Source organism: Pongo pygmaeus, chromosome 10 (genome assembly GCF_028885625.2).
Source record: "Pongo pygmaeus isolate AG05252 chromosome 10, NHGRI_mPonPyg2-v2.0_pri, whole genome shotgun sequence".
Taxonomy (NCBI): domain Eukaryota; kingdom Metazoa; phylum Chordata; class Mammalia; order Primates; family Hominidae; genus Pongo; species Pongo pygmaeus.
This window is the reverse complement of record NC_072383.2, coordinates 108,131,267-108,145,163: the sequence shown is the minus strand read 5'-3', so window position 1 is coordinate 108,145,163 and position 13,897 is coordinate 108,131,267. Positions and strand designations below refer to the sequence as shown.

Below are 13,897 nucleotides of genomic sequence, written 5' to 3'. Positions count from 1 at the left end.
CTCTGTGATAAATGTGTTTCTCTACATAACTCAGTAAATGTAACACCTCCACTCCACTTACACTACAATCACAGTTGAGAGTCTGAGCAAAGTGCCTGCTGGGACAAATGGAGTTTGCACAGACCTGAGAGTGTTAGTGCAGCCGCTGTGACTGGCAGCTCCTGTCCTCAATTCAAAGGGACATGAAGAGGTGGATGCTCTAGCCCAGGATACTCTAGCTCTCATGGGGTAAAGGAAGACACTGCTAGGTCTCCAGCAATGAGGACATGTTTAACCAAGCAGCTGTTCAAGAGCAGTCAACAGGACAAATGACCCCTTTCCTGCTCCCAGAGCCTTGATTTCAGATCAACGAGTAACAGGAACAGTTCAAAAGCCAGAGACCATCCACTAAAGAGCTTCCATGTTGCAGGGCCCACTTCCTCGTGGTAGGATTCCATAGGCTTCACACTCACCTCCAGCATCCTGGACCGGCGGATGGTGATGTGAGTGACGTGCGGGGAGGCAGAGCTGGTTTCCACCAGCCCCAGTTTCTCCTTCTCCTTGGTAACCATGGTTCGAAACAGGAGAACTCTCTAAAATGAACAAAGGCGGGACCAGAAAACAGGGTCAGCAAACTGATGATTCCATAAAAACACCCTGCAAAAATGACTGAAACTGAAGTTAGATGAGATGCAAGCAGAATGGGATGCCTTAACATGTGCTACCGGTTAGAAGTGTCTTGCGAGAACAGAAGCATTCCCTGGAACACTTGTGGGAATTAGAAATATTGTTGAATACACGTCAAGCAAAAAATGATCCGGAAAGAGTGGTCTGGCTGCAGCTACGGTCCAGCTAGGAATGGCCCACGAGAAAATCCTCCTCAAGGCTGGGCGTGGTGGCTCACGCCCATAATCCCAGCACTCTGGGAGGCCCAGGTGGGCGGATTACCTGAGGTCGGGAGTTCAAAACCAGCCTGGCCAACATGGTGAAACCTTGTCTCTACTAAATACAAAATACAAAAATTAGCTGGGTGTGGTGGCGTGCACCTGTAATCCTAAGCTACTTGGGAGGCTGAGGCAGGAGAATCACTTGAACCCAGGAGGCAGAGGTTACAGTGAGCCAAGATCGCGCCATTGCACTCCAGCCTGGGGAACAGAGCGAGACTCTGTCTCAAACAAAAAAAAAAGAAAAAAGAAAATCCTCCTCATTCAGCCAATAATCCACTATAAAAACTTGGTGGCAGAACAAGTTACAGAGGCTTCTTTATCTAGCTGTGCCTGCTTTAAGGGAAATCAATATTATGAATCCTAAGAACAAAAATAATTCAAAGATAACTTTTCCTACTGTCAGAAAATTTAAAAATGACCCTACAGTATAAAGCTCCCTGACCTTTCAACCTGCCTCCTCTGTGCCTTCAAGCCCACCACAGTCCCACCAGTAATATTTCTCAATTACTGCTTGAAAAGAACCCTCTCTCCTTATTCTTAAGATTCTGCTAAACCTATTTAGAAAGAGCATGACTCTTTGCCCCATCCTGGGCTCAAGAATCAGCACCCTAATACCATTTAAATCAAGTCAGCTGAATGATACATAAATCCAACCACAGCTTTTTTTTTAAAAATGGGAATCTCCCCCAAAGTCAAGAACTTAATTAAATACAAATAACAAGTAACAGCCGGGCGCAGTGGCTCACGCCTGTAATCCCAGCACTTTAGGAGGCCGAGGCAGGCGGATCACCTGAGGTCGGGAGTTCGAGACCAGCCTGACCAACAGGGAGAAACCCCAACTCTACTAAAAATACAAAATTAGCTGGGCGTGGTGGCACATGCCTGTAATCCCAGCTACTCAGGAGGCTGAGGCAGGAGAATTGCTTGAACCTGGGAGGCGCAGGTTGTGGTGAGCCAAGATCGCACCATCACACTGCAGCCTGGGCAACGAGAGCGAAACTCTGTCTCAAAAACAAAAAAAAGAAAGAACAGTAATAATAGTAACAACAACAGGAAATACTATATACCAGTGGGTGCTAGTACATTTTCATTTAATTATTATGTTAACTCTATTAGGCAAATATGATGGTAACAAAAAAAGCAATGACCAACAGCCGCTTAAGAAAAAAGGGGATGGGCTGAGCACGGTGGCTCACGCCTGTAATCCCAGCACTTTGGGAGGCCAAGGCAGGCGGATCATGAGGTCAGGAGAACGAGACCATCCTGGCTAACACGGTGAAACCCTGTCTCCACTAAAAATACAAAAAATTAGCTGGGCGTGGTGGCGAGTGCCTGTAGTCCCAGCTACTCAGGAGGCTGAGGCAGGAGAATGGCGTGAACCCGGGAGGTGGAGCTTGCAGTGAGCTGAGATCGCGCCACTGCACTCCAGCCTGGGCGACAGAGCAAGACTCTGTCTTAAAAAAAAAAAAAAAAAAAAAAGAAGAAAGGGGATGGTACTGAGTGGAGGAACTACTGTTCAGTGAAGCATCTCGCTGAGGCTGGTTGACAGATCTAGACCTGACAGGACTGACGTGCTCTGAGTAGAACCAAAAGCCCTGAGAGGTTCCAGGGCCATGCAGAAGAGAGGGGACAGACTGGGGACACAGGGAGGGAGGCTGGTGATAGGAATGAAGGGTGCTCCTACCTCTCCCCTCCATGGCAGGGGAACTGTAGGACTTTTGAGAACAGGTGTTCGTCATGTGGAGTCGTGTAGTTTGTGACACAGCTACTTCCTATGACCCCAAATCTTTGGCATGACCACCTGAAGGGGTGCTGTTTGGTGATACACAGGCGGAAGGCGAGTTACATCTGAGTCAATCCAGTATGGGGTGGAGATAGCAGAAGACACAGAAACAGAACTAAAGAGACAGAAGCGACCACAGAAAGCCTGGATGGGGCTCTGGATTTCTATGGGGCATGGAAGAAGGTCTGAGGCAAGCTTATCCAGGCTGCAAGGGCTGGGCAACCTCAGCGACTGCAGTGGACAGCTGGGTACGGATCATTCTCCCCATTCTACAGATGAAGACCTTACTAACCCAAGGCTACACAGTTGGTGGGCAGGGGGATGGAATGAAATCCAAGGCCCACACACAGCCCCCATACTACACAGCCTCTGCCCACCCCACACCTCTTAGGCCTTCTGGGTAAAAACAAAAGGCAGAGAGGACTTAAGGGCCAGCCAGGGGATGAGTCACACATAAATAGGTAAAAGCGATATAAAAGGGTGCAGAAAATGAAGTGCTGTGCACGTGAGCCAGGCAGAGCTGAGGCTTTAACAAATGTTAAGGAAAACAAGAAAGGCATTATAGTGAAATCGAGAACAAGGGAGAGGTTCAACATTTAGGGCAGATGGTATAAGAGTAACAGAGCAGAGAGAGCCTATTACCCTCCTGTGGGCTCCAGCAAGAATATTTCAACGGCAGAGGGCAGCACACATGCCATTAAGGGGAGCTTGAAGCTTGAGATGGGCGGAGGGGCAACAAGACAGCTCATCTGCTCTGAAAACACCAAGCCTTAGATACTCCCCCAGGACCTGCAATCACGAAGCAGGAAGGGACAGGAGATGAGGAGGGCCCCATTTTCCTGAGGGAGGAAATTTTATGAACTAAGGACAAACAACCTTGATGACATATTTAAGCAAAATTCTCAAAAGAAAAAAAAAATGTGGGGATTACTATATACCCTGGACTTAAAAGTCATTCTAATTTATCTCAGCGGTTCCCAAACTTTCTTATTCACAGCACCTCTATCACTGCAGTAACTTTTTTCATGGTACTCCTAGGCCAAAAGAAATCCCTAGCAGTCCCGTTTACTAGGTAGTTAGGTCCCAAATATTTATGTCCTAAGACCTCAGTTGCTGTATTTTACAAATGCACATACTTTGAAATATAAAATATTTTTAGTTCGTTCTTACAAGCCAGCTTTGCAAACATCATTAAAAAGAATGTAGTGCAATCTCATGTTGAAACCACGAACTACTCTGAACTAGTAGTTCATGTGGTGTCTCACTGTGTTCCCCTCAGAAATCTAAAATATTGTGCAGCACCTCCAGTGGCCACAGCACACGTGAACCACAGAGGAACAGAGCGGAGGGTCTAGACTATGTGTTATGGGAATGCAATGGTCAGAGGCTGATTTCACAGACATGCAGGTCCAGGAGGAGGGGCTGCATTTTAAACCAGACACCACCAAACCAGATGAGGCCTAGGAGATGAAGGCTGGAGCCTATTTCAAACAAAGACGAGGTGGAGAGGCTAAGGATACTACGCTTGGAAAACACAAGCCCCAGATGCAAATGGGAGCTGCCAACAGATCACAGAAGATAAAAGAAGCCACTTTTAGGGGTTGTTCAAGGACCAAAGGGTAGAAGTTACAGAGAAGCACAGTTCATGATGAGGAAGAATGTTCTATCTTTTGGAAAAGTAAAGCCACAGACGGCCTGTTTTGCAAAGCTGTGCATTTCCTATTGGAAGCAAGGTCAGGGACATCATAGCAGGGGCTCCCTCAAGGAGGGCACATTTGATTAAGTAATTGCCATAAGGCCCTTCACTTCTGAGAGTTTGCCAAGTGCAGTTAAGAATTTAAACAGCCACATTGTTTGCACATCACTGCTTGAGGGGAAAGAATAGCAACCATAAGTATTAAAGTCAAGGACAGAACAGTATCAGACAGCAGTGAGGATGAAATACCTCTGAAAAATGAGATTTAATTTACAAAAATATGATTTATGCTCTTTTCTAAAAATATGTCTACTTCATTAAAAAAAGAAAAAGAAAATAGAACAGGAGAAAAATAAAGGACACAACCTAGACTCCTAGAAGCCTCTTCTAAGAGGAGCTGAGTGTCCCCTTAGCATCGGACATTTCCAGAGTGCCTGACACTCACCAGGGATGTGAGCCATGCTTGCTACCCTCATTTCCTGGATGCTCCTGCCACAGCCCAATCCTCCCCAAGTCTCTCTCATTCCCCGGGTGTGCGGCACTCTCCTAGTTTCCCTCCTTCCCTCCTCGTGCTGGCCCTCTGTGGGACGGGTCCTGCAGGGCTCTGCCTCAGTGCCCCGGACTTCTCAATGCCCCGGACTTCTCACTCCATCTGACTCCCCGATCACCTCACCCAGGCTATGGGGGGAGTCAGGAGACTTGGGTGCTGTCTGATTCCCTGACTACCTCTCTCAGTCCATGGGGGCAGTCAGGAGATTTGGGTGCTCTCCGCACACAGGCTCCTCCCTCCTGAATGCCAGACCCCCTGTCCAATGGCTTCCAGGAGCCAGAGACATCTCACATCCTACCTGCTCGATGCTGAACTCGCCACCATGTCCCAGTCCTGCTCTTCCACTTCAGGAAAACACTCCCCAAGCACCCAAGCCAGACACCTGAGCATCACCTGAATTCTTCCTTTCTTTCCCCTCGGGATGTGACCATTCTCCGAGGCCTCCTTAAAAATCTCTTGACTTGCTCATCTTTTGACTCCCAGGGCCCACCCTAGTGCAGGACAGCTTGCTTTAACACCCCCGCCTCTAGCCAGCCCTCCACACTGCAGCCAGGATGACCTTCCTGAAGTATGGCTCTGACCAGGTGCCTCCTAAGCTTCCAGCCCTCCGGTGGCTTTGCAGAAAGCCCTTGCTCTCAGCCTTGGTTTCTAAGGCTGTCTTGCTCTAGTTCCTACTACCCTCCTTGGCTTCCTCTTGACCCCATCCTTTCTATTCTCTCCAGCCACACTGCACATTTGGCTCTCCAAAAGCACCTCATCCTCTCTAACTCAGCCTTTCAACACTGTCCACTTTTGCCTGTGGGACCCTTTCCTGTCCCCTTTCCCTCCCTCCAGCCAGTCAGGTCTCCGCACCTGGGCTGCCACTCCACCAGAATCGCCAGTTCACACTGTCTTCTCCAGCTCTGTACCCCAGCACATGGTGTAACCCCACCAGAGTAATAGCAACCACTGTTTCCTTGTGCTGAATGAATGATCCCACTTAGTCACCTCCAATTGCCGTAGCAAGGATGGAAAGGCAGGAACCACGTGGGGGAACAGAAAGACACATTGGGGCCCAGCTCTGAGTGCAACTCACGTTTTTGTGAGGGATGACATGTGGGATGTACTGCAGGATCAACTGTGCCCGTTTTCTGTCCCTGTCGAGTTCTTGGAAGAGCACACTAGGTTTGAGATCCCTTGAGAAGAAAGACATGGGTTTGGGAGAATTAAAAGAAGGAAACCACCCTCTAGTGTGAGGCTGGGAAATGACACCATGTGGGCCACATGCAGCCTGCTGTCTGATGGGAACATGACCATACTCATTCATACATGTATAGCCTGTGGCAGCTTTTGTGCTACAAGAGCAGAGTTGAGTAGCTACAACAGAGACTGTCTGATCCACAAAGCCTAAAGTCATCTGGCTCTTTAAAGAAAAAGTTTGCCAGTCCCTGCTCTAGTGCCACAGCTTCAGCAGTTGCCATAAAGCTTGAACTCATTGATAAAAACGAAGATACATGCCTATGTTCAGTTGTGATAGGAGGATTTCCCCCACCCCATTACTCTCCAAAAAACCTAAAAGCAGTTTTTACTCTAGTAATTCTGGTAATAAAAACTGCCTTTTAACTCTCATGCTCTGTTGCTCAGCTCAGCTAAAAGACCTCTTCCTAGTCTGGATGAGAAATGTATGCTAAATATAATCTGGCTCTGTCGCCATTAATTAACTCTAATCATATTTGGTGTAAACATCTCTTAACAGAAGCGTCCTGACAGGTGCTTCACAGGGACAGCAGCTCTCTTTACACAAATGAACAGACAAAATGAAGCAGAGGGAAAAAGTCCTCTCTGCCCTAGAACATGAGAGCTGAGTGCTCGGGCAGCGTGCCGGAGCAGGCTGGCTTCCATGGAGCCCTCCTCACCCCTGGAGCTCACTTTCGCAGCCAGTGGTCCTCGGGGGTGAAGCGCCGCCGGCAGTCCCGCTCATACAGCACCATCAGCCACCCGTGGACAGACTGGAACAGCTCCAAGGTCTCGCCCTTGGCGTTCTCTGTGGGACAAACAAACAGGAAAGTCAGAGGAGGAGTCACAGTCAGAGAGCAGGGGGAGGACAGCTCTTGTCTTCTGCAGTTGTCATCAAGTCCTTGATCTCCCTCGCTCTGAATTACATGTGGAATCAACGGAATTAAAAGGCACCCTGGGTACGTGCTAAGTGTCTGCAGGGCCTGAGTACCTCTCAGACAAAATCACTCATGCTGCCTCCCACTAGTTTGTCATCCGAAGGGCCTTTTTAATGTAAGGAACTTTGTCCTGAACAATTGGAGACACTTCGGGAGGTGGACTCTCATCTCAAGTGTGCACTGGCATGTTTTATCTTCATGGAAATCAAATGGAAGAATCAACAGGAGATTCAGGGCAAAATTAATCATCATTAATAATCCTCGACACATACATGCAAATCCTAAAGGGAGCCTGGGAGAGCAAGACTTCTATAACCGCACCACTATCTTAAGAAGTCACAGAGAGTAAAGAAAGAAAATTTCCAATTATGGGAATAAATATGCACCTTTTATTAACTTGGAGAGACAATAAAGCTAAGAATCAGTTGATGCTATAGACTCTTCGGCCTCCCTGGGTGCAGCATCAACCAAACAACAGCAGACACCTTTTCTCTTACCTACAATTCCATCCCAGATCATCTTAAATACAAAGCAATTCAGGAAAGAGGAGATGGTGACCAGCTCTTCCAGTTTGAATGAAATCTGTTCTTCATAAACTTCAATGTCATCAAGGATTCTAAATCAGAGAGAAAATGACCCAGAATTCCACACTGAAAAAAGGTGAAGAGAAAAAAAATCTGTACTGTTTAATAGACAATAAACAAGGTTGAGAAATAAGCTTTATTTTGTAGAGATACTTACTGTAAAATCTACAGATAAAATGATATGATATCATCAGGGGTAGGGGGAAAGGGGAGGGAGAGCCTTAGGACAAATACCTACTGCATGTAGAGCTTAAAACCTAGATGATGGAGTGATAGGTGCAGCAAACCACCACAGCACATGTATACCTATGTTAACAAACCTGCACTTTCAGCACATGTATCCCAGAACTTAAAGTAAAATAAAATAAAAATAAAATGAAAAAAAAATGATATGATGTCTAGGATTTGCTTCAAAATAATGTGGGAGAGAAAAGCAGGTGGGCATTTGGATGAAGCAAAACTAGCTATGAGTTGGTACTGTTGAAGCCGGTAACAGGCACATGAGGGTTCATTATATTATCCCTTCTACTTTCTATTAATTTGAAATTGACCATAGTAAAAAGTTAAAAACTACAATTAAGAAAAAATCTGTACTCTGTATTTTTCTTATTCATAAGGATCTGACTGTGACACTTTCTTAATTCACACCTCAATTCACGCCTTCCTTATTCACGTCTGCATATCAAGGAACGCTGACCGAGAGTCGATGTTTACTGAGGAAAGCTGTAGAATCTTATTCGATATCTAAGACACATACTAGTGACATACTAGTGACACTTAGTAGGTACTTAGTAAGCATTTGTGAGTAAATGAATAAATGTTTGAAAGAACATATGAATAAATGAGCCATTTAAGACACAGCTCTATCTGAACATTTCCTAACACTGCTCCATACACTAGAATAAGATTCACTCTTGGCTTACCCCCATCCAGTGATTAAGGATGTCTTCACCAGCAGCTAGACCCCTGCTCTTGCCTCCAACTGCTCAGTGAGTTCTTCCATGATCCTTACCCAATCTGCCACCTACATGTCCCTGATCCTCTCCCGCTAATGTCTTCCAGCCTGAACATTACTGCCTGAGGTCCATTGTATCTTATCAACCTTTTGGGAAAAGGTGGAATGAAAAGAATACCAAACACACAAGATGCATAAGCTTAAAAACCAAAGGTACTAAATGGGACTAATGTTTGTTAATTTCCCACTCTGTGCCAGGCACTGCACTAAGTATTTGACGCTGTTTTTTTCACTTACCCTCTATTGAACTGGTAATATTCTCTTCATTCTAATAAGGAAATAGAGACTCAAAGAGGTTAAGAAACTTGCTCAGGGTCAGCTTGATAATAATAAGAGCCAACAAGTATTGAACTCATCCTGTGTGCCAGGGACTGTGACAAGCACTTTGCAATAATTATGTCTTTTAATCCCTACCATGTGCCTAAAAGGTACGTGCTATCGTTATGCCCATTTACAGATGAGTCAACTGAGTCTCAGAGAGGTTGAATCCATGATCCCTTGCCCAGGGTGTCTCAAGATCTGCTCAGCAAGGATCTGCACCCTGGCTCTGACTTTGGAATTTTCCAGGAATCTAGTTAGCACAGTGAATAAATGGCTGAGCCATGATCTAAACCCATCTCCAGGAGACCCCAAGCCACAGCCAGTGGTATTGATCAGCTTCCTTGAAAGGATGGGAACTTTTAACTCCCAGGCCCCACCCTAACAACTGCTGAACATTTACTGTACACTGCTCACCTGGTAAATGGCTAGCTCTTACAATGCCCTGCCACACAGGTCCAAATGTTTGCAGTAATCACATTAGCAATTACTTCCTTACTGACACTGTATTTTGGTCTCTCCATATTCTAGGAAAGGAATTCAGTCCCACAGCAGTCAACCTACGTGATGAGGTGCCGCGAACAGTCACAGAACAGCATCAGCATGGCCAGGAGTTGCTTGGACTCTTCAGTGTCATTGTTCAGGCATTCCAAGAAGAGCTTTAACCCTCCGTGGGGCCCGAGCTCACAGATAAATGCCCACAGTTTGGGCAGCAGGTCATCAAGGTAAGTGAGACCTGGAAAAAAGACAGAGAAACCCAAGCTCCACCTAGTCTGTTATTTCTCCTATCCAGTGGGAAAACAAAACACTTAAACCTATCCATGAACATTTAATGTGCGTGAAAAGAAGGTGGGATTATGGAGAAAAGCATTATCACCACGAGAGTAACAATGATAAGAGCCAGTCATCAGTGGGTGCTGACTATGTGCCAGGCACCATTCTAAGCACTCCATATGTATTGTTTGCTTTCCACTTTCTGAAGCCCAGTGTTATCCCCATCTTATACAGAAGGAAACTGAAGCACAGAGAGGTTAAATAATTGGCCCCAAATCACACAGCCTGTATGTCAGAGCCAGGAATAGAACTCAGGTCTAACTTAGCATTTATGCTTTAAATCAGGGATCAGCAATTTGTTTCAGGAAACAGCCAAAGAGTAAATATTTTTAGGCACTGTGGGCCAGAAGGTCTCTGCTGTTAAATTAAATCTAGCCAAGTCTGAGCAAAAAACAATTCATCCATCAGGCAGCCCTCAGAACCAGAAGAGGTTCAGACAGCTCCAGTCCGCATTCTGGGCAGGCAACATTTAGGGGCAAAACTGAAGTGAGGTAGAGACAGCTTGACTGGTTACACCTCGGCTTTGCCTTATTTGAACATGGTCTGATCAGACGGCCACCTGTGATTGACTGAAGCTAGGCTGCTGTGATTGGCAGCTATTTGTTACAAAAATACTGAATAGTCCTAAGTTAGACTTCTAGTCAATTTACATACTAAGTTAGGCTGCAGTTCCTTACTTAAGGACTCAAAATACGGAGGCATCCTCAGGCCAAATTTAGTCTAACAATGTTAAAACTACTCAGTGCTACCACTACAGCACAAAAGCGGCCACAGACAATGTGTAAAGAAACAGATTTGGCAGCCCGGTGCTGTGGCTCACGCCTATAATCCCAGCACTCTGGGAGGCTGAGGCAGGTGGATCATCTGAGGTCAGGAGTTTGAGACCAGCCTGGCCAACACGATGAAACCCTGTCTCTACTGAAAAATACAAAAATCAGCTGGGCGTGGTGGCCAGCGCCTGTAATCCCAGCTACTCGGGAGGCTGAGGCAGGAGAATCGCTTGAACCTGGGAGGTGGAGGTTGCAGTGAGCCGAGATTGCACCACTGCACTCTAGCCTGGGCGACAAGAGCGAAACTCCGTCTCCACAAAAAAGAAAAAAAAAAAAAGAATGAAACAGATTTGGCTCTGTTCTAGTAAAAACTTATTGAACAAAACAAGTAGTGGGCTGGATTTGGCCCCCACACGGTAGTCTGCTGACCCTTGCCTTAAACCATCTTGCAGGCTCGCCACCTTTGGCAAAGCTTCCCCCCATTTACCTCTATTATTCTATTATGTTAAAAGTGGAAATGCAGTCAATGACTGTGGTAGGATGCTCTGAAATATACAAAAATGGAACCCTGAGGAAGCAAAAGGGGACACAGAGGACATTCTAAGTTTGTTTCCTGATGGTTACAAGGCCTCAGACACACAGGCCACATCACTGGTATAGTTTACATCTAATAATGCAGCTATTGACTTAGAAAGGCTGGATCTGAAAGGCCATGTGTCACTGAATATACAGTAAGGTGTGTTCCTCAGAAAAGCACAGTCACCTTGTATTTGAGCCCTTACAATACCTCTCATCTTATAGGGCACTCTCTGAATTATTTAGTTTTGAATAAAGAACTGTTTGGGGAAGGTATATTAGCCAGCAGTGGGAGCTGGGGGAACTCCATCAGAGCTACTGAAGGATGCTTAGAGGGTGAACTGAAGGAATTCTAAAGGAGGCCAAGAATTGTATCAATTTAGTGATTATGCCTAGAGCTTAGACCTCACGTTTTCAAGGGTAGGAGGATGTGGTTATAAAGAAGCCGTTAGAAGCAAGACTTTCTTGATCTGTTGGTGATGACATAGGTGCCCCACTCATAACTAGTCTTTCAACTGTCCATGTTATATCAAACACACCCAAGAATGTGGAAATCTCACAATTCAAAAACAGGTTAAAATAGAAACAGAGGAAACAGTTACACTGTGGCGATCACAAATATACTCCTATAGGATAAAAGAAGAAAAGCAAGTGTCCTCGAGTTCTGTGTAAAGGACTCATGTAGCGTAGACTAGAATACTCATAGCATCACACACTGATTCAACAAGGGCTGCATATCTAGCCATTTAGACAGAGATGGAGACACTGGGCCTGGCAGAGCAATGGCAGACAGACCAGCAGTGGCGCCAGTGCTATCAGATGTGTGTGAGGAGCACAAACAGACACTTCCTAAGTTGTCAGTAGAAAAACAGCAGTATTTTAAAAACAAGTGTTATTTTCTATAATCTAAGTTGCTAAATAGACTGAATATCAAACATACACTTTAGACTAGTTTATCTTCATCCTTAAAGTGTATATTTTCAAGTTGACTAAAAAACCTATATTTGGATTCTCTCACTTGGGAAAATGAGCTTCAATGTGAGCTCATTTAAAAAGCTGGACAGACAAGAGATCGAGACCATCCTGGCTAACACAGTGAAACCCCGTCTCTACTAAAAATACAAAAAAAAAATTAGCCGGGCATGGTGGCGGGTGCCTGTAATCCCAGCTACTCGGGAGGCTGAGGCAGGAGAATGGCGTGAACCCGGGAGGCGGAGCCTGCAGTGAGCCGAGATTGAGCTACTGCACTACAGCCTGGGCAACAGAGTGAGACTCCGTCTCAAAAAAAAAAAAAAAAAAAAAAGGCTGGACACAAACCACAACCCCAAACTCCTCACTCAAGATGCTGCTCAAACCCCCAGGCGCTGGGGTGCCCCAGGTATGGTCTTAGCCCTTCTCTCCTCCCTCTGCTCATCTTTGGGAAACCTGCCCTAGGCTAAAAGCCCATGGCTTTACACTCCATCCCTCAGTTGATGCTCCCAGAGTGTCACCTCTGCCAGCATGCCCGGCAGGCCCCTTTCCCTTGTCACAGCCACAGCACAACAGACTCCCCACAGGCCCTGCACCCAGTCTTCCCCAACTCAGCAAACAGTGCTACCATCCACACAGGTGGTTGGGCCAACAACCTGGCATCTTCTTTAAAACCCTTAGTCCTCATGCTCCCAAATCCAAGCTACCAGTAAGACCCATATCTTCTACCTCTAAAACAAATCTAAATCCTCCTGCCTTAATCTCCATTGCTACTATACTAGGCCAGTGGCTTTCAACCAGGAATGATTTTGCCTCCCAGGGGGCATTTGGCTGAATGTGAAATTTGAAGATATGTTTGGCTGTCACGCTGGTTGGGAAGGTGCTACTGGCATCTATGAGTAGGGACCAGGGCTGCTAAACATCCCAAAACACACAAGACAGCCCCTCATGACAAAGAATGGGCCAGCCCAAGACATCCATAATGCTAAGGCTGAGAAATCCTGCTGTAGCCCAGGCCAACATCGTGTCTCAGCATTTTCATTCTCACAGTGCCCATCATTACATGAGCCCTACTTTTTACTTGCTTATTTTCGGTCTCTCCACTACTAGAATACAATCCCTTTGGGAACGAAGAACTTGGCTCTCTCTTTCACCTCTGTATCCTCAGTGCCTGGCACACAGGGGTGCTCGATAAATATCTGAAGAATGGATAAATAAGTGTGAAAGAGAAGCAGTGATTTATGATGTTAAAAAATGTAAAATGCAGCAGAGAAGTTCTTAATCCTTCATGTAATAAAAGGCTTCCACGGTTTACAAAGGCCTTTTGTACTCGTAAGACCAATTCATAACAACAACTGTGCTGCAACCTAAAAGCCTGTGATGCCCAATTCTGTGCTCACAGAGGGGACTTTCCTCCATGTTAAGCTAAAAAGGAAAATGTTGGGCATATCCACGTGATGAGATACTATGTAGCCAATAAAGATAAGGTTTTCAAAGAATTTGTGACATGGTAAAATGATTATTGGAAAGGATAGTGCTGTATATTTCAATTTAAATATATTTATTTTATATGTGCAGTACACTCAGGCACAGTTGATTGTTTTTGGATTATGGAATTAAAAGAGGTTTTCTTTTTTCTTTTTCTTTTTTTTTTTTTTGCAACGCTATCTTTTTTGCTTTTTTACTCAGAAAACAAAAACTTTTTAAAAGTAAATTCTACTTC

General features: G+C 45.5%; 1 protein-coding gene across 12 annotated transcripts in view; it reads right to left on the bottom strand.

The window, feature by feature from the left end:
• The window catches only part of UBE3B (ubiquitin protein ligase E3B), a 59,056-nt gene that overhangs the window by 19,249 nt on the left and 25,910 nt on the right, over positions 1-13,897 (bottom strand). For all 12 annotated transcript variants that reach the window (XM_054445380.2, XM_063646698.1, XM_054445378.1 and 9 more), the window contains 5 exons: positions 9,590-9,761; positions 7,606-7,724; positions 6,864-6,978; positions 6,031-6,130; positions 453-572 (listed from right to left, as the gene is read on the bottom strand). In XM_054445380.2, coding sequence (XP_054301355.1) covers positions 453-572; positions 6,031-6,130; positions 6,864-6,978; positions 7,606-7,724; positions 9,590-9,761 — 626 coding nt within the window. The remainder of the gene's footprint in view (positions 1-452; positions 573-6,030; positions 6,131-6,863; positions 6,979-7,605; positions 7,725-9,589; positions 9,762-13,897) is intronic.